This window comes from Heterocephalus glaber, unplaced genomic scaffold (assembly GCF_053883595.1).
Source record: "Heterocephalus glaber isolate CG9 unplaced genomic scaffold, H.glaber_assembly_v1.0 deba00000331, whole genome shotgun sequence".
NCBI lineage: Eukaryota > Metazoa > Chordata > Mammalia > Rodentia > Bathyergidae > Heterocephalus > Heterocephalus glaber.
Genome location: NW_028258142.1, coordinates 55,649,263 through 55,669,992, shown reverse-complemented (window position 1 = coordinate 55,669,992; position 20,730 = coordinate 55,649,263). Strand labels below are relative to the sequence as shown.

Genomic DNA, 20,730 nt, shown 5'->3' with positions numbered 1-20,730 from the left:
TCCAATCCAGGTTTGTTTGAGTCATGCTCCTACCTCCTTTTGGGGGGGTGGGGTGGGGGGTGGTGTACTGGTGATTGAACTCATGGCCTTGTACTTGCACCGCTGAGCTAAATCCCCGGCCTCAAGCCCCTACCTCTTAACCTCTAAGTTCATAAATGGAAGTGTTTACCTACAGCATAAAAAGACTGACTGGCAAAAGTTGTCGAGAAGATTCCTGCAGATGGAGGAAAATCAGATGATCTCTAAAATCCCTGTAATAATTTTGCAGTTAAATTTTTCCCAAGTTTCAATCTTCAAGTTTTCCTTGACTTTACGGTTTCTAGAAACTTTTATTCTTCTAAGTATGGCTAAAGATCAAACAATAATCATCTTAATATAAAATGTTAAATCCTCTGTTCTGTTCCCATGTTAATCATTTTAATGGTTTTGAGAAATACATGTTCTACTTTATTAGTTCCATGTATCCTTGAGTATATCAAGTTCATTTTCAGTAGTGGGGACTGAGCACAGGGCCTTTACACTGAGCTACATGTCCACCCCCAACCCTATGCCCACACATGTGCACCTATGCTTTATGTTTTGTTTTGAGATAGGGTTGCTAAGTTTCCCAGGCTGGACAGGCTCAAATCTGCAATCCTCCTGCCTCACCATCTCAAGAGCGTTCAGATCAAATCCTTTAACTCATATTTTATACCTTCAGTGATTCAAATATATATTCCCTTATTTTCCTATGCTAACTCTAGGTTATTTCTTTCCACACTTCACACCCTTATGATGGCTCCTATTAAAGGAGCAGGGAGCTCATAAGGACACAGAGAATTCAGAACCCGTGGCTCTGCTGATGGGAATATAAAATAGTGCAGCTGCTATGGGAAAAGGCATAGTGATTGCTCAAAAAGCTGAAAAGCAGAATTGCCATATGATCCACCAATCCACTGAAAAGAAATGAAATCAGAGACTCATAGAGGGATTCTTTACATTAGCCAGGGGGAAGAAGAAACTAAGTGTCCATGGACAGTGAATGGTTGAACAAAGATGGTATAAAACATGCAATGGAGTATCAGCCAGCCATAAATAGAAGGAAATTCTACAGGAGAATATTGTAATCCAGTGATTGCCAAGCTGTGAGGTTATGGAAAGGAAGGACAATTTCTAACATGGTATTGGAGTAGGACCCCTAAGTGGAGGGGCCCACGCAGATGCTGTGGACAAGCCATAAATCTGGCTATGAATTCTCTTAAGGCAAAAACAGAAACAGAAATACAATCAATTACACTCTTTTAATTGTCCACAAGGAGAAAAAAATACCAGTTCTTTAGGGAAAACAAACTCCCTCTTTGCCCTTTGCTCTAATTTCTCACGCAAGGTAATATATAGGGGAACAAAAATATTAAGAGGGCAAAATGATCACGTCATTGAAGCTAATTTATTTTTTTTTAACTCCTCAAGAGAAACTGAGGGTCTAACTCAAACTTAGTATAATTCAGTGAGGGTCATTTTCTGAAAATAAAGTCTACTCTGTAGTATTCTGATAGTTTCATCTTAGGATAAAATTTAGAGCCGGGGATGTAGCTCAGTGGTTTTGCTGCCTACAGCACAAGCGCAAGGACCCGAGTTCAATCCCCACTACCAAAAAAAAAAATTAGAATATTGAGAGAAATGGACATATTCCAGTTTCTTTTAAAATGCAACTTCTACCAACAAAAATTTCCCAAAAGTATGGTTAGCAATTTCCTGTTAAAAACCAAGACTATAGGTATTCTGTATAAAATGTGAAGATGTTTTAATATTCTTGGCCATCTGGTTCTTATTTCTAAATTTGGTACCCTTTTGTCAAATTGAAAAATAGCTTGTATAGACGGCCACATCAACTTTGAAAAAAGGTGGATTGGCTTATCTAATGGATGAACTTAGCTTTGCTAATTCAAATCATGTACGTTTATAGTTGGGCTGTTCTTCAGCACTAAATCTAGATGCAGAGTGCTAGATTTTGTTCTAAGTTTTGCATCCTACTACTTACATAAGCTTGAGAACTACATGATTCTTTCTCTAGGCCTTTATCTTCTCTGTAAAATAAAGCAGAACTGATCAATCATTTTCAGACTGTGTTTATGGAGGGGCCTTAGTGGATTGGAATGTTTTTAACTTTTATCATTCTTACGTACTGGCATCTGCATCTGCCTACATCCCTAATAAAAAATCTGAAAAGCAAGAGAGTAGATTCTGTGCAAGATCAGTTCTATGACGGAGATTTTAAATAATGACTCCATAATACAAAGTAAAATAAGAACAAGTGGACATATTCAAAACTAAATCATTCTTTCACATGCAAGAAGTTTAGTAAGAATTATATTCATAAAACATCATTTTTAATCCAGCTGTTTAGAACCCAGAGTATCAACAAAATTTCCCTTATAAAAAACACTACTGTAAATGACAGCTGATTTCTCAGAAAAAGCTCAAAAAGCCCAGGGTCCTGAATGTAGCCATTCAGAATTAGGTAAAGGATCAACATCACCAAAGGCTAGAATCCAGCTCCTGTACGTAACATGTTCACATCTGCAGCTTGGGAGGTTATGAGCTCCCTTCTCCCAGGGAGCAGGCAACTCCCCTGAAACTCTCTCACCCACTGAGCACAACCCCTCTGCTTCTAGTCACTCCTGTCACTACCTACTGCTTCCCATCAGGGTTTCTCTCATCCAACACACTATGGCACAAACCATGCCATTCCATTCCAGAGTTGTGCACAAATTCCTTTTAAGAGATCTAACATGAGATAAGGGGTACCATCCTTTTCCTCATTTGAGTCTCAAAACAGCTTGTGAAGCACACAGAAAAGACCTGTCTTTAAAAACCCTGCGGAACACAGGGAGAACGTGGGCCTTGGAATATGGCTTCTCCAGAGTCAAAACAGCAAGAAAGGCGTTTGCTACGGAAGCCCACATCGATGTCCCACAGTCTGCTTTCTTCCTAGGTGTTCCCCAAGTTGGGTTGTATGGGGAATAACAAAGACTGGGTGGCAAATAATAGTGAACATCCAGAATTAAAACAAAAATCAGAGGCAGGTCATGCAGGTATCTTTCCCTTGGTGCTGGGGCCAAGGTTCTGGAGAGAAGGAAAGAGCAAGACAGCATATTCAGCAGATGATGAAAAATCCTCAAAGTACAGAAAAGTAGAAAATAAAAGCAGAAAATAATTGGGGGGAAGGCAACAAGGAAGCAATCATGCTTCTACCTCTCAAAGCATCAGGTATAGAAAAGAAAGCATGAGGTAAGGGGAAAAGAAGGTGGTGAGCAGCTAGGTAGGAAAACGAAATGAAGAGAAAGGCCAAGCCACGGAAACAGCAAGCAGTAAGAGAAAACAACTGGAGATCACCAAGACTTTCTGTAGGTTTTCGGTGTTTTACATATTAGGAGGGCAGTAACTCATTACACATTGGTAGTCCTCAGTCTGGTAAGATGGAGTCTACAAAAGTACAAAATACTAGGGTCTATAAAATAAAGTAATGGATAAAGCCAGCAATGACCTGGTCACCAAATTATAAAACATTAGAACCAAAAAATGTAAGACTTAAAATTTGGCAAAAGACAAATGTTGAACAAATTATCCATTTTCAGGGGGCCAGAGAATAACAAATGCATGGATCATAGGGAAAAATTAACTGCAAGAAAGTGACAGAGAAAATTAATTTAAAAGAAAAGGATGCAAAAGATACCAAAGCTAAAGTAAGTTCTTCGAAAAATCAAATAAAACTTTAATGAAACTTACTGAGAGAGCAGGGGTGAGGAGAGAATTCATTTAAAAGAGAAAAATTTTTTCAGAGCTATCCAAATAAATATAGTATTAGGGAAAAAAGTAAGAAAAAGAACACATGATTGCAGATCCAACATAAGTTAAAAGGATTAAAGAACAGTATGAACACCTTTGTAACAATAAATTTCAAAACTTCAATAGAAGATAAATTCATAGAAATACATACATAACATGTCAAAATTGATCCATAAAGAAACAGAAAACTAAGTTTTATAACTATTAAAGAATTTAATTAGGTTTTTAAAACTCACAAAGATAGGATAATTTTACAACAGAGTTCCAAGATTTCAAGGAATAGATCCTTCCTACTTTATACAAGCTCTTTCAGAGAACAGCAAGAGGGTACATCCCCAAACACACTTTAAGAGGTCAGATACTAAACTATGATGACAGAACACAAAGGAAATTACAGGCTGATCTCACTTAGGAACAGAGATATTAAAATCCAAAAGAAGGTAAAGTGAAGAGATTGTTAAAGAAAATACATGTCCAAATTAGTTTTAATTCCAGAATCCCTAGGGTGGTTTATCTTTGGAAGAAGTATAAAAATATCATTTGCTGGGCCAGGGATTTAGCTCAGTGGTTCCGCCTCCTGCCTCACAAGCTCAAGGACCTGAGTTTGATCCCTGGTACAAAAAAATATATATATATCATTTGCTAGCAAAAAAAAAAAAAAATCCTCTTAATAGATGCAGAACATGTGATAAAATTCAACATTTTTTCCTGATTAAAAAACTGAATAAGAATAAAAGCCAACATCATTAATCTGGTAAATGGTAGTTATTAAATATCATCCTCCATAGTAAATCATTATAAGTTTAAAATGCATCTTTTTCTATAATCAGAAGGACAGGAGTCCCACTACCTGAGGACCTATTCAACATTAACCTGCAGGTCCTAGCCAACATATTAAGAGCAAAACAAACAAACAAATAAATAAATGGAAAGCATAAGGATTAGAGGGAACAAAACTGTCACTATTCATAGATTATTAATGTCCACAGCGACTGAATCCCACCCCCCCTGCCACTTCTCCTCACTCCCCTCATGTTTACTCCTCTGCTCACTGCAGTCTGGCTGGATCCTACGTCACGCTTCTCAAACTTCTCTCATCAGCCTCCAGTGACCACCTAGCTCCCAAATCCCGTGGACACAATTTGGTTCTTACCTGCACTTCTTGGAATGCTCTTCCCCCTTGAACTCCAGACCTGCTCCTGCCTCTCTGTTTTTTCTCAGTAGTCCCTGCTTGGTCCCTTCCTTCCACTTGTCTTTTAAACAACAGACTCAACTTTTTCAAGTTATCCTCCTACATGGTATTATTCACCGCTTAGGCATGATTACTATGTTCATCCAGGTGACTCCCAATACTAATTGGTCCCAATATTTTTTTTGGACAAAGACAAGGATGTGTCAACATGTCCAAAAGGTATTTCGTCTTCCTACATTCCATTTACGCCTGCCTTAGTCACCTTCTATTCTGTGACCTACAGCAGAAAGCTGGATGTCAGCTCTCGTGCCACCTTCCCTTCATTCCCCACATTCAATCTACTATTGGCTCCTACCTTATGTTCTGTATTTTTGAAGCATCTTTCTGTTCTATTATCTTTTCTCCCCTCAATCATTAACTTGATTCAGGCCCTGATTATCTCTTCAATTTCTTGCACCTGGTGGTCTGCTCACAGGCCCGCCCTCTAATCCTTTTCAAAAGGAGCAAATCTGATGAAATCTCCCCCACTATTAAAATCTTTCACCGATTCCAAGATAAGTTTCAAAATCCTTCAAAAAGAGCCTGCTTCTATTCATTTAGACTAGTTCCTCTGTTGTAAGGAATGATTTCCCAGAGTTCATCCTTTTCCCACTGTTTCTGAGGTGCACCCTTTGTAGGAATCTATTCTGTTACCTGGCACCTGTAGTAGACTATGTTTTATGCACACAGACTGGTCTAGCAGTCTCTGTCAAGGTAAATATTAATGAATTAGGCAAGAAAGAAACTTTAGGGCCAGGGATTTAACTCAGTGGTTCCGTCGCCTGCCCTGCAAGCGCAAGGACCTGAGTTCGATCCCCCGTACCCAAAAAAAAAAAAAACACTTTACATAAAGTATTTAAGTATCAAATTTACAATGACTGTTATAGCAATGTTTTAGGTTGAATACTTTGAGGTTAAAATAAAAAGAAAATTATATCTGCCTATGCAACTCATTCAAAAGTCATCTGAATATAAGCCAGGTAGGGCCTTCTATATTAATATGGAGGGAATGAGGCAAACAACTGCATCTAGTTAACAGCCTTGTACCACTAAGCGATACAAAAGCTTGTCAGGGTTACAAGTCACATCAAGTGTGTCAACCCTAGCACACACGCACGCACACACACACAGACCATGCTACCAGTTACTGTTCAAAAACTCCCAAAAGTTAGCAAAATGAAGTTCAGCTTCATTTTACAATTTACATGAACTTTTTATTTGTACATAATTTATAATCTGACACTTCCAAAATTAATTTACAGCAGTATGGTACTTGGTTATACATAAAACATGAAAATTTAAATGGTAAAATATGTTGAATAATGTATACCATGTAAAAATTCTCCATTTTCATTTTTAAAGGGTATTAAATTTTTCTTGAAATCCTCAGAGGTGATAGTGATATATTCTAATGCCATAAATAGTAATAAATTTATCAAATCTTTTATAAGAAAAAAATTATGAGCTCAGATTAGGATGTTGCATAATTATTGCTACTTTAAATGCAATATTTTAAAGATACTTGTAATTATACACTACCTTTATTTTGAATGAATAATTTTTTAATATGGAAAACCTAGCCAGCTTTTTTATTTTCCCCCATTGTGCAGCATGGGCAACTGAGCACAAGGAGATTAACAGCACATGGGTCACTTTTACCACCATCCCAAAAATTAACCTTTTAAAATGTTCCTGAAAAGGGGATACCCGAGTCCAGCGCCTAAGGTATATCCACAATGATAAAGATATCTTTAAAACTCCAGTGAAAGTAATAGTGGGCAGAGGTTCAAATAATTCTGATCTTCATGTCCAGATTCAAAATGACTCGATCAAAACTGAGCTACAGGGCTGGGGATTTAGCTCAGTGGTTCCAGCGCCTGCCTCGCAAGTGCAAGGTCCCGAGTTCAATCCCCGGTAACAAAAAAAAACACAAAAAAAACAACCAAAAAACAAAACTGAGCTACCACGCCAAGTCATCCACTTCCGTGCTAAAAACCAAACAACACTTGGAGGAGAGATTAACTGCGCTGTGTCAAGCTGAAAAGTTTACATTTAGATCCCCATATTCTAGCCTACACATTACTCCACCAACACGAATTTCAAGCATTTTTCTCCTTTGGAAAAGCCTCCTGCTAACCAATGCTATGCCTCTCAAATGAAATGCCTTAATTCTGTCGCTGAACCTAATTAAAATTAAGAAACTTTTAATAGCCTTAATAACTCAGAAAAGCTATACAGTTCCAAGCTCCTCCCTAGCACCTTTCTCGCCGTGTACCCTCCCCCCAAACCCAGAAAAATTCAGCACAACTGAAAACACAAAACAACTAGCCACATCCTCTGCATGCTGGGGAACGCGATTCCCCTCTGGCTTGGGCCACAAAGAAAGCCCATGAGTAATTAAAAATCCTAAATCAAACATTAAAGTTGAAAGCCATCTCCCCTCTGCCCAACATTAATGTATTTTCCCTTTCTCCCTCCAATCCACTCAGTCATTTCCCCACATTTTCTTGGAATTTCAGCGGACTCAGAAGCCCTGATGCTAAGTTCATCTCAATGTCAGCCAGAATAGAGACATGCAAAAAATCGCTAACTTGGAAGGTATTTAGGACAATAACGTCTTTCACTCTTACTCCTCCCACTCCAGCCCGATCTGATCTGACCTAATACTAATATATGGGGGGGGGGGCGGTAATCGGGCTTTTCCCCGCGGACACACACCCGGCGGAGACCCTTCCCTTCCCGAGGGGAGCGTCCGCTCGCGCCCCTCCCCACGCACCCGGCTCCGCTCCGCTCTGCAAGGCGCACACGCGTCCAACTATTCTTGGATCTACTCACATCCCTCGATCACAGCTGGCCGCCCAGCCCCCGTCCTTCTCTGTGTCCTCGGCCACCCGCGGCAGCGCACCCACCCACTCACCTGGCGGGGAGCCCGGACCCCCGCGGTCCTCGACCAGCTCTGGCGCCGACGCCTTCGGCCTGCTCCCCCTGCTCCAGCCGAGCCGTTCCAGCTCCCGCTCCGTTCAGGCTCCGCTCGCAGAGGCACGACCCAGGGCGGCACCGCAAGGTCTGCCTAAGTCACCTTCCGCGAGGCCCGCCCCTGCTCCAGCCAGGCAGCAGCGCCCGCCTCCAGGCGAGGTCGAGGTCACAGACGAGGCCCAGGACTGCGCACCAGCACCACCCGCTCGCCCGCCTGCCCGCCTGGCCGGCCACAGAGGTCCCACTCGCCGGCCCCAGACCCGCCCTCCGCAGCCGCGGGCCTGCAGCAGCGCCGTGTCCTCCCTCCGGGCCCCAGACTGTCCCTAGCCCAGAACACTCGCTCGGCGGGTCTCCAGTAAGGAAACTGCTGGCAGCGCCGGGAGGGCGAGGGCGGCGCGGAGGCTGCTGCGCGGTCCTAGCGTGGCCTGGTGCTCGCCCCGACCCTCCCGCAGACTGGGCCCTGACAACTTTTACACGGCCGACCCGCCCCTCGCGGAACTCGGCCGGCAGGGGAGCCCTCCTGCCTGCAGGCTTCCCCACACTCCAGCGCCCTTCGGCTGCAGACTCAGGTCTGCCATTCCCGAGGCAGCACTGATGTGGTCCTCGTGTGTATTGTTTACACCCTCGCTGGGTAGGATTAGAGGGATGAGTCAAACAGCAGCACTGATCATGCCAATGTGGAACCTACTTAAGCGGAGCAGAAGGCTTCTCATCCCAGCCAGACTTGCAGATGAAAGCTCCGAGGACAGGAAACCCCACCAGATAAGTGCTGCACCTATGGTCAGTCAGGTGAATCCGATTCTGGTGAACTATAATCTTCTGGTTAAAAACAACAACTCTGGTTCTAACATAAGTTTTAAATCTTTCTAATACACATCTGTCCTCATACTTCAGTGAGCCCTGCATGACAATAATGAACAAAAGTATTTCTTTAACAAAGTCCCAGGGTTCCTTTAAGTTCCTCTGCAATCAGTGGTCCCTGTATTTGCAACTACAGATGTAGAAAGTGGCGAAGATCTGCAAGGCCTTAGTGGAAATTTTAGGATTGAAGTTTGTGAGGTTACATGGTGTGTCTTTGATTTTTTTTCTTTTCTTTTTTTTTTTTTGTACCAGGGATCGAACTCAAGACCTTGCGCTTTCGAGGCAGGTGCTCGGTGGCCACTGAGCTAAATCCCCGGCCCTTCATGTTGTCTTTGAAAACTCCTTTCATTCCACGTTTTAATTGATAACTAACTATTCTTCTATTTAGAAAAATCACATTTGGCACTACAGAATCTTTCTCTGCAGGCCCTGAAAATTGGAGAATGAATTCAGTTTACAAAAATAGTACTGGGCAGCACAACAAACAACAAAAGCTACCCTGTCTTAAAAAGTGATTTACTGGGCACCTACAATGTGCCAGACATTATACTGAGGCACTTCACCTAAAATAATTCATTTTCAGATATGGAAAATGGAATTTCTTCACATAAATACATTTGGCTGAGGTTGAGGTAGCAGAGTTTAGATCCAGACTGGTCCGACCCAAAAGCTTGTGTTATTTTCCTTTGTACATTTATTATTCATGCATTCAAATATTTAACCACCTACTGTACTGGATGCCAAGTGCTATGCTACAAAAAGAACTAAGACACAGTGGTTCCTTCAGGAGCTCCAGTTTAGTGATAATAAATTAACACAGGTGTGCTAACGAATTCGGCATAGGAAGGACATTAACCTAGTTTGGAAGGGTGGAGGCTGGGACTAGGAAATGGTGGCTCAGTCATCAACAAAGCAATCCTGAGAATTAGCCAGTAGACTACTTATAGGAAATTTGTGTGTGGGATTGGAGGTTAAGGATTAAAGGGAGACAGAATTCAAACATTGGAAGTCAAAGCGACAGGGCATGAGGAAAAAGGATATATCAAAGACAGTTCATGTGATCCTGGCTCAGAAGTACCTGAGTCAGTGAGTACTTCTATGAGCTGAATGGGTAACTCGGCTTTAGACACACTGGTTTTAAAATACTTTTGACATAATTATGTGTAAATGTTCAAAAAGAAAGCTGGATATACTGGTTAAGAGCTGGGAATGGTCTAAAGTAGATATCTAAGTAACCATGGATCTCTCCTTAAAGAAGAAAGGGAGATCATTCAGGGAGAACGCTAAGAGAAAGCCACCCAAGAAACCTAGGGAACACTCATTCAAGACACAAGAAGAGATGCCTGAAGGTGACTGAGAAGCCATAAAGGAAAAGAGGTAGCCACAGAGGATTCCAAAAAAGCAAGAAGTGGTCAAATGACAAGTCTTTCACAGGACAAGCAAGACAATTTAAAAGCATCCTCTGCTTTAGAAAGAAATATGGGAAAGTGGACTAGCTGGGGAAGGAAGATGCTGAAACTGAAAGCATCACTTTGTCAAGACTGGAACTGGTAAGAAATGCAGTGACAGATAAAAGCCATAAAATAAAGGAGCAGAGAATTCAAGACAGGGGCTATGTTTTGGAAGCAAGGTCCCCAACATTTAGATGCAAACAAAGGCATGGAAGCTGATGCTGATAAAAATTGGGATAGGGATCAGATAGAATTTACCATGATTAAGTAAATTCTTTAAAATTTAGCTAAGAAATTTTGCTCTCCACAGAGGAAGATAAGGAAACTGCAGGAATGAGCGAGCCAGAGAGCGGTGAAGACTTGCAGTGGCTGAGGGAACATTAGGAAAGAAGAGCTGAGGGACACAAAATGAATAAACAACTGATAGAAAGCACAGGAAACTAAATGAACAAAGGACACCATGACTTCGTAGAGTTCTAGGTCCCCATGATTTCTGTTCAGTGATGTCAGCATCTGGCCCAGAGAACCCGCACGAGCCCTAACCTTTCAGATGGTTCCAGCTTAGTCTCAATCTTTCTGTTACACCACAAATGTAGCACCATCACCATTCAGTCTTACATCTGGGTCACCTCTCTTCAGCAGTCGGGATGTTTCACATGAAAGCCTAAAACATGTAAGTGAGCTTATGCCAACTTCAAACAGCCAAGTTCGTAACTTGGAAAAACTGGTCTAAGTCAGAGGGAACTCCATGATTCACAGAACAAGGACGGCACCAATCATGGCCGCCATGTCACAGTTTAGCTCCTTCTGAGACCACTCTCTGGTGAGGAAAACTACAGAAACAAAAACAGTCATGAAGCCAGTTTCTAGCCTTCTCAATGAAACTTCCAGACCAGAGTGAAGGAAAAGGAAAAAAAAACAAAAACAAAAACACACACACACACACAAAAACCCCCAGCATTAACATTCACTGATATGACATTTCTAAGTATTCTACCTTAAAAACATCCTGTAGGTTTCTCTTCACTAAATCACGCAAACTTCTCATCTTATTTTATATATTGCAAATGTTTTCAACCATGTAACTAGTTTTATTTACAAATAAAATCTTCCTGTAACGATACTTCATTTATCTACAGCTCATAGTAAAATCCTTGACGCTGCAGGTCACAGCAGACATCCACTAACAAGCAGAAGCCACCCACACACCACAGAAATGGAAGGAACAGGCTGGGGCGCCAGGCCCGCACTCCTAGAAGCCCCTCCTACTGAGCCAACTCAGAGGACTCACTGCGGACACAGTCTTAACCAAATTTGGTTCTCTGGCTTTGTTATTAAATGGATTAGAAAGAGTAAATCAGAAGGGATCTACATTCTGCTAGAAATAAGCACATAATCTAAAAGTCTAGAAGTAATTTTTTAAAAACCCATAAGGAGCAAACAAAAATTCAAGAGGCATTAGCAAGACTGAGCCATGTAGCTAAAAAACACACGGTTCTATAAAAATTATCCTCTGAGGTATCTGTAGAAAGGCAGAGGGTACTTATTAACAAACAAAAGGATAATCTTGAGAAAACCAGAAAACAAAATTGAGTTTTAAAATTTTAGGTTAAGTATGAAATGCGCGGGCTGGGGATGTGACTGAGCAGTCGTACACTTGCCTAGCGTGTGAAAGACCCTGGGTTCAATCCCCAGAACCACCCCAAAAGGAAAAGTAAATGCAACATAAAAAAGATTAAAATAGAAATAGGTCTGCAGCCATGGGGACTGAGGTCACTCACACCTATCCAATCTGTGTTTTGTAGCACATACAACACAAGTGTTTCACCACTACAATCCCATTATTCTTCAAAGTGATCCACTGGTGTTTCAGCTGGCCACCATTTTAAAAAGGAGATTGTACTTAAAAACTGAGTTGAAGGCCGGGGATCTAGCCCAGTGGTTCTGGCGCCTGCCGCACAAGCGCATGGTCCCAGTTCAATCCCCGGTACCAAAAAAAAAAAAACCCTCAGTTGAAGCAAGATTAAGTAGCAGAGCCAGGAAGTACACTCAAGTCTATGGAAATTCAAAGCTTCTGACTGTTCTGTTTAAAAAATTTCCAGATAACAGAAAGGTAACACAATGCCAGATAAGTAAGGCATTAAAGAATGTGATTATGCCACTCTGATCTCAATTGAGTTATTAAATTCTAATATACTTTTTAGGCATTTGAAAGACCAACTTCAAGGATGCCACTTGTTTTTCAAGTATACTGGGAGCCTTCTCTATATAACTTTTCTCCTATGAAATCCATAAATTTTACTGAAATGGTATTTCATAAAATTACTGAAAAGCTATCCTAAAGATCCTCTGAAAATCTAAAACGTGAAATGCGAGTTACTAAATGAATGCTGTGCTCCATACAGATTATTCAGCTATGTACAGTTGATACCCATATCCAACTCTTAAAATGTTTATATATTTTTCTTTTATAGAAACTTATCCCACAGTCAAAGACTGAAATTTAAAACAGATCCATTAGACATTCAGACCAGGGTTCCTGACAACTTTCTACATGGTTTCTTCAAAGCAGAAGACATAAAAACCAAGACAGAAACATTAGTAATCCATTGTTGCTCAGTAAGTAATAAAGATAAAGCACAAAACAATCCTTCCACAAATAGTCAAATCTTTAGAAAACACTACCTCTTCCCAAAACAAATGGACTTTAAAGACACAAAAGCTCCAAGAAATCATCAAAGAAGGGCGATTACAAGTGTTAATTACCTAAGATCCTACAATTGTAACCCCTGGCTTTTACTCTGGGGTTATGATGCATCAGGCACTATACCAAGGATTTTGCTGGCATTATCATATTTAATCCTTGTGATAAATTTAAGAAGCTAAAAGAGGTTAAACGGTCTAAGCTCAAAGCTAATACTCTTGCAAACCTACATTTTTAACAAAGAGAGGGGGTTGGGGTTTTTAAAGCAAACAATGTAAAAATTACAGTAGGTTGACTTCTCCAGAAATTACAGACCACCAACAAAACATTACTTCTAATCCATTATTCTGCCTTAAAATCATACATCCCTAGGGGTGATAAAAAAAGACATCTGTCAGGTAATCACATTAAAAATATGAGAGAAATTTGGTTTTACAATGTGCTAAATACTACATGAATCCTGACATCACAATTTGTTAATTTCAAAGATGTGCTACAACTTATTCAGACCTATATACATTGTTCATCACTTAAACTAGCATATAAAATCTGCAAATGAATAAAAAGAAGTGCTAAGAAAATATTTTTAAAACAGTATTAGATCAGTGATTTAAAATGCTTAATGACAATTGTTTTCCTGTGATAGTAACAGAATTAACAGAATTCTTTTGTAAGACTTTCTGTAAGTTTTTTTGTTTTGACTTTTATTAGTACATGTTTGCAGTACACTATTACATTCAGTATAGGGAATTGGTACATTTATATAACGCATTTCAATTCCCTTCTTTCCCCCGCCTCCTTCTACCCCTTTATTTTTCCAGCACGAGAATCATTTATTTATCTGATAAGACCTTATAAAGTTAATTATCACATATACAGTTTTAAAAGAACTCAGATTAATATTTTCCTATTTGTCAAACTAATATATGGAATGTGTGGCACACATAAACAGTATTTCAAAAGCTGTATATGAATTCACAAGGCTTCCATTTTAATCATGGAAAAATAAAATTTTAGATTTTTACATATAAGAGAAACATACAAACTAGGCATGGTGGCACACACACACCTGTAATCCCAGCACTCTGAGAGGCTGAGACAGGAGGATCGCAAGTATGAGCCCAGGCTGGGCAGCTTAGCAGCTTGGTGAGACCTTGTGTCAAAATAAAAATTAGAGAACACATAAATCCATTTTTCTCTTATTTTGCTAAAACCTAATCTCTAACCAAAAAGTATAAGCATAAGAAATTAGATATCAATATAAAAAGTGAAGGTTAAAGATATACATTGAAATTAACAAAATGGAAAAAAAAACTTGTTGCCATTTGAGTTGGAGGTGGGTTGAGACACAGTCTTATTATGTAGCCCAGGCTGGCCTCGAACTTGCAGCGATCCTCCTGCCTCAGCCTCCCAAGTGCTGGGATCACAGGCATGCGCCACCATGCCCAGCCTGCCACTTGGTTTAAAATCATGAAAATGACAAAATAAATAAAAGGAAAATACTAGTTGAGGCAACTCAAGCACATATTTACAACTTTTTAGTCCTTAAAAGAAGGATTCTTAATGGATTAGCATATTGCTTTCACCCAAAAAGCCAAAAGCATATTGCTGAACAGGAAGAGAACAAGGGGGAACAAAACACAAAACATCCACAGAGATCAGTTTCATAGGTAAGGATAACAATATTTTCTAAATACAAGCATTATATATTTTTCATATAAAGATCTTTTGTTTCTAGAATATTTTCGTATCCCTTCTACTGAAATGTCACAACCATCCTTGGCAGGGTGATGTCAATTATATTTGTTAAACATGGCTATATCAATAAATTCAAAAGAATTCTGAAAGTTTCAGTAGTTATTTTAGCATCATCCTGCTTAATCAAAAATAAATGCCAAATTTTGGTGAAAATGAAGCTTTCCATATATATTTGGTTTCTTTTTTTTTTTCTTTCTTCACTTTTCAACAATTTGAAAACAATGACTTATAACACATTTTTTAGACACCCCAATAATTATTTTAAAATTAAATTCCAAACAACTTACCTCTTCTTGTTTAGTGAACAGACGAAGGCAATTACCCAGAGCTGCACAAGTTTCTCTAGAAGCTTCAGAGATGACTTCAACTTTCTGGAGAAATGATGGAAGCATTTCTATAAATACAAGAAGAAATACAGTGAGTGGGACGTTAGGTACTCTCAAGGTAAACTAAGACCACAAAAACACTTTTATATCTACTTGCTTCGTTTTTCCTTCCAGCTGTCGTAAGCAAAGCATGCACAACATTATGTTTCTTGGGCACTGTCACTCATCAATCACCTACCATCACCAGGGTACATGAGTTGGTACAGGAAAAAGATGAAGCCAACCCCCAGAAAGGGCTAGATCAGTGACGGCGAACCTTTCAGAGCTTGCAGTGATGCAAACAGCCTGCTGTGGCACATGTGCCATACATAGGTTTGCCACCACTGGCCTAGACCCTACAAAGAGAAGCACTAACACCAAAAGAAAAAACGTTTTAAAATAGAGAATAGGCACACTATGTAATGTTTAAGAAAGCAGCTGACAAACAGGATCGATAGCACTACTTTTAAGACATTAACATTTCGGGCCAGGGATTTAGCTCAGTGGTTTCGCCGCCTGCTGTGCAAGCACAAGGACCCAAGTTCGATCCCCGGTACCAAAAAAAAAAAAAAAAAAAGACAGTAACATTTCCTTTTTTGATGTTCTATGCTAGATAAGTAATTTTATTCAAAAGCAAAGTGCTAAAAAGGGACAAAAATAAGTCTGTAGCTGACATGGAGGCTAACATCTGAAGGCAGCATCAACTCAACTTCCTCTAGTTCTTATTTAGACAAATGTTTGGCATTAAAAATGTGTCCCTGGGGGCCGGGGACTTAGCTCAGTGGTTCCACCACCTGCCTCGCAAGCGCAAGGACCTAAGTTCGATCCCCGGTACCAAAAAAAAGCATCCCTGGGCCGGAGATTTAGCTCAGTGGCACGAGCCTGCCTCGAAAGCATAAGGTCCTGAATTCAATTCGCAGTACTACCAAAAAAAAAAAAAGTGTCCCTGTGGAGGCCAAATATCTTTTAGTGTTTTATTTAAATTGGGACCAACAAATGTTAGTATCAGTATCTTTTCTGGTCCACTAAAGAAAATCTTAAAATATTTAATCCATTAACAACAATAAAAACAAAAACCAAGGCAGAAAGCTGCAAAATCCACAAATATCACTTAAAAACAACCAAAATGCTATCTCTTATCCAGACTGATGCAAGAGAAACACAGTCAGAATAGTGTGGCTTCTGGTTAGTTACACAGCAAGATCTTCTAAAGCTGTCCCTCCATCAAATAAAAACCTAACCACTTAAAAGAAGAAAATTAAATCTGTAGCTTATTTCGTATTATAAATCATTTAAAAATGTTAAAATACAGTAAATGCGGCCATGAACAAAAGCAATCAAGTAAATACAAATGTCAGCAATTTGCAAGTATTACGTAGTAAGCCACAGAACACTCAGTCCCATCAAGAAACAAAACTTTGCAAATGGGAAATAGAATGATTGTATAAGGGGAGAATAAAGTGTAAACCTGTGTCATTCAATATTGCACAAGATACCAAAACTCATCTACCAAGAACACGTACCAAAGAATTTATACTTCAGAGTGACAAAGCTGTATTAACCTTTAGTTTTTCTTCAAATATTTCCACATTTTCTAGATTAACATGACTTATATACGCAAAGAAAGTCCCTTTCCTGGAAAAGTTATTTCTCAAAACTCACAAAGCAAAAGTAGGCAACAAAAGGAAAAGATTGCCATGAATAAAGAAAGACATGAACAACCTTTCATTAATATCCAGATGTGAAGACCAAATGCTATTTCAGCATTTTTCATCTTGTGAAGAAACAGTTTCCTATTATTAGCGATTCTTAACAAAACCCAGATAAATGAAAATTACTATACTCTAAAATAAATTTGTCTTTACGTATTTTTCATTCTGAACCTTCAATACACATTGTCAAGATTGAGTCTCTATTTAGTTGCTAAACAGCATCAGAAATTACCATATGCTAGATGCCATATGACTTAAATAGTACCTCAGCAGGTGTCACACAGTGCTGTGGACTGAGCACTGTGATGAGATGTACAAGAAAAAACAGACATGGCTTCTCTGTCTTCCATAGATTTCTTGGGTAATCAAGTAATTTTCCATTTTCACAGTATAAATGACAGGAAGTTATAGGATAATCATCATGGATCTATTTCTTTCATTAAATACCATCACATGCTTAAACATCCCCATTTGAGGCATTTTAGGTAATTTATACTTTTGCTACCCACTGTCCAAAGACATTATTAGAAATACTTAAGTATGCTTAAAACCGATTCTGTAAGCTTTCAAAAGCTATTTTATTTATTTACTTATTCAGTAATTCATACATACATAAAAATTCTTTTGTCCAAAACAGAATCAAGGTTGTCTAATTTGAAGGTCTGGGGGTAGAGCTCCATGGTAGACTGTGTGCTTAGTTAGCATGCATGAGGTCCTGGGGTCAATTCTCAGCATCCCATACCAAAAAAAGTCATCTAATTTCTGACAATCTAGTGTTAAAATAAGGTCTTCAAATAAGAATTAACTTGCATAGTGGCATGGTTGAAGAACTGATGAACTTGGCATATGCTACATGGTAGTGCAGCACATCAAGGTTATTCAATTCACTCTGGCATGCTTCTTATATAATGATGCTTATGTGCTGTTACATAAAAAGAAAGAAAAATGCTAAGCTTTTAGGAAAGTGACCAACTGGGAATCACTGCAAATATGTTTTAGCCAGTTAATACTGAGAGACTGTCCTGCCAAGAATAAATGCAACAAGACCAGTATGCTAACCTTATTTGGCCTGCTATAAGAATATGAATGTTAATTTTAAGGAAAAAATTATTTTTTGTGCTAAAAATATTTTTGAAGTCAGGAGAGCTGCTACAAGATATATTGGAAAAGCTTAACTTTAGAGACATATAAAAAGCTCACAATCTGTCATTTTCCATGATTATACTGTACAATTTTTAATTGGATAAGTTTTAAAAGTAGTGGGAAAGTACTTTTCTTTTAACATGTTAATTAAACGTGAATACAGACAACTTCTATTGTTCTCCTAATATACAAAAAGGTCACACTCCGCAACCTAATCTAACACTTAAAATGCCTCATAAACTAGATCAGTTTCAGCCACAGTGTTTTCCTGGAAATACTCTTTTACCTAGAAATCATCACCTACTCTTTGCTCTTACAAATGTTTGCTCAAGATGTTCCTTCTTTCTCGATACTGGAAATAATCAAATTCATATGAAGAAGTTTCTCTACTTAACAAAACAATTATTTTCTTTCAAGGTCTAGTTTAAATGCCGTCTTCCCCATTGGCCTCCCTGAGACATCACCGTGGGACACGGTCCTCTCCAGGACTCCAACAGTGCCCAACACACTTACAATATAGGACAGGAAGCCTGGGCTGGATGTTGGATCTCTGCTGCTCCTCTAAATTCTAGACCTCTTTACTCCTCAAACACCCCGCATTAAACTTTGAACAACAACACACAAGACTCAAATGTGTCTTAAATGAATAAGGAAATTATTTTTATATCTATGCACAGAAAATCTGGATGCTTTTGAATTATTTTTATTTTACATCAAAAGGAATTATACTTTATTGAAAAAATGAAAGATGGAGACATTTCCATTTATATTACCATAAGTTTGCAAATTAGGGCAGATTGAGAAACTGGTAACTTTTAAACTACATTTTGCTTTTTACTCGGGACACAAGAAGATATATTTTGCCTGTTTTTCAACATGTCACTATCCAAGTATTTCTATCACTTGGGACAAGATATTTAAAAGAAAAAAAAACCAGAATAAATGGCATTTCATTTCCTTGTCTTCCTTGCCCTTCTAGTAATGGTGTTACCTTTTTTTGGTTTTTTTCTGTTCAAATACAAACACAACAATACAAACACAACAGAGAGAATAGCCCCAAAACTAAGAGATCTAGTGACAAAGGTAAAGATCATAATTTTAAAAAATACTGAAATGGGACAACTTGGGTGAGAAAAATTTAATGCATATGACCATGTACATGCAAGAACTGATCCATCTTGGATGAGAGGTGGTATTCAAAACACTGGCTTTCACATCAGATTGGAATTTCATAAATTCATTAGAAAATCAGTACTCTGTCCTCAAAACAGAGAAAAGATATTTGAACATAAAAATAAATCAACTAATCTACAAATGCAACATAAAACGGTAACTTGAAAAAAATCAAGAAAAGTGACACTATGAGCTACAAGAATATAAATTTGTTTAAATTCAGGGCTATTTTGAAAAATCATCTACTGCATAAGTACTTCTGACTAGGAGTCCTACATATATCTATATCTATGTATCTAGATAATTTATAATAATTGCACTGGAAGATCAAATGACCTCCGGAGAAAACCAGAATGAATGAAGTAAGCAGTAATGAGCAGAGATGCATAGGACGAAGACAGCTCCACCTGTGGAAAGGACAGCTGAGGCACCTTGGGAAGGCCCCTGCCGCAAAGCCTAAGGTGAGGAGAGAATGACTTTGATGATGTGTTAATGAATGAGATGAGCCTACATACTAGAGAGTGCTTCAGGTGACCAAAATTACCTGTCTTCTCAGACTGGCAGAAGTGAAAATGTGCCACGGATCACTTGGTTTCATAGCCACAACTTGCCCACTGGACTCCACAACCTCATTGAAAAAAAGCTTGGACCAGGGGCAGAAGTTCCCACTCCAGATCTCTGCAATGATGGCCCCGAGTACAAGCAATGGTTGTGCCCTATACTTTGCTTGCTCTTACTGCCCTTTCTAAGACCCATGAAAGGCAGGCCTGTCCAGCACAGGAAACAGAAACACTCAGAGTGACACCAAAGATCGCTTAGTACTGTCTGTGATAAGGAAAGTGCAGGATGACTTGGAAACACATAGTTAAAACACTTAAACTAATCCTGGAGAAATCATGAAGCTGTTCTAGCAAAGTGCATGGAACAGATGAAGAAAAGTATCTCTCCCCTTGGGAATAACATGTACTAAGGACCGAATGCACAAGAAAAGTTCCATGCTTCTGAACAGACAGTACAAGAAGAGAAGAAGTAAGAAAGGAGACCGAAGTGAGTAGATCCAGGTCATGAAGCCATCTTAGAGTAGATTATACACAAAGGTACTGAAGCCTCCTAATGAGGCTGGAACAAGGTCTCGTTTGTAAGAGACATTTAAGTATACTCTAGAACATTCCATGAAGATAAGACGGATTGTGCCACTACTATAATTTGTGGGAAAGACAGCTACAGCTTATTTTAATGTAACAGTAGGGGACAGAAAAAGGAGAACAAAGAAGAAAGCTAAGGGAGAGAGAGGACTGACCAACAAAAGATGTTCAGAGAAAGAGTTAAGATGACTCCAAGATTTGGGCTTGGAAAGTTGTGTGAACTGATGCATTTTTTGAAATGAACAAAAGAAAGAATAAGAAAATGGACAACAAGAAGGGGAAATGCTGACAGAAAAAAAGGGAAGGAGGTTCCTTGCTGTAAGTTAGAAACTTCTGCTGTGCATCAGTCACACCTTCTCTTGAACTCTCAAATAGAGGACAAG

General features: G+C 39.1%; 2 protein-coding genes across 13 annotated transcripts in view; one reads left to right on the top strand and one right to left on the bottom strand.

Moving 5' to 3' along the window:
• The window catches only part of Osbpl1a (oxysterol binding protein like 1A), a 198,608-nt gene that overhangs the window by 97,963 nt on the left and 79,915 nt on the right, over window positions 1-20,730 (bottom strand). For 6 of the 12 annotated variants that reach the window (XM_087189608.1, XM_021265138.2, XM_087189620.1 and 3 more), the window contains one exon: window positions 15,097-15,203. In XM_087189608.1, the coding sequence (XP_087045734.1) occupies window positions 15,097-15,203 (107 nt within the window). Of the gene's footprint in view, window positions 1-4,981; window positions 5,123-7,835; window positions 8,110-15,096; window positions 15,204-20,730 lie in introns of those variants that run through there. The other 6 variants (XM_087189645.1, XM_021265142.2, XM_021265141.2 and 3 more) reach the window with 6 other exon arrangements.
• On the top strand, window positions 7,304-8,362 carry LOC147830142 (uncharacterized). Its single transcript, XM_087190599.1, is given in 1 exon segment — window positions 7,304-8,362. A coding segment is annotated over 1 exon segment (750 nt). The 5' UTR covers window positions 7,304-7,612.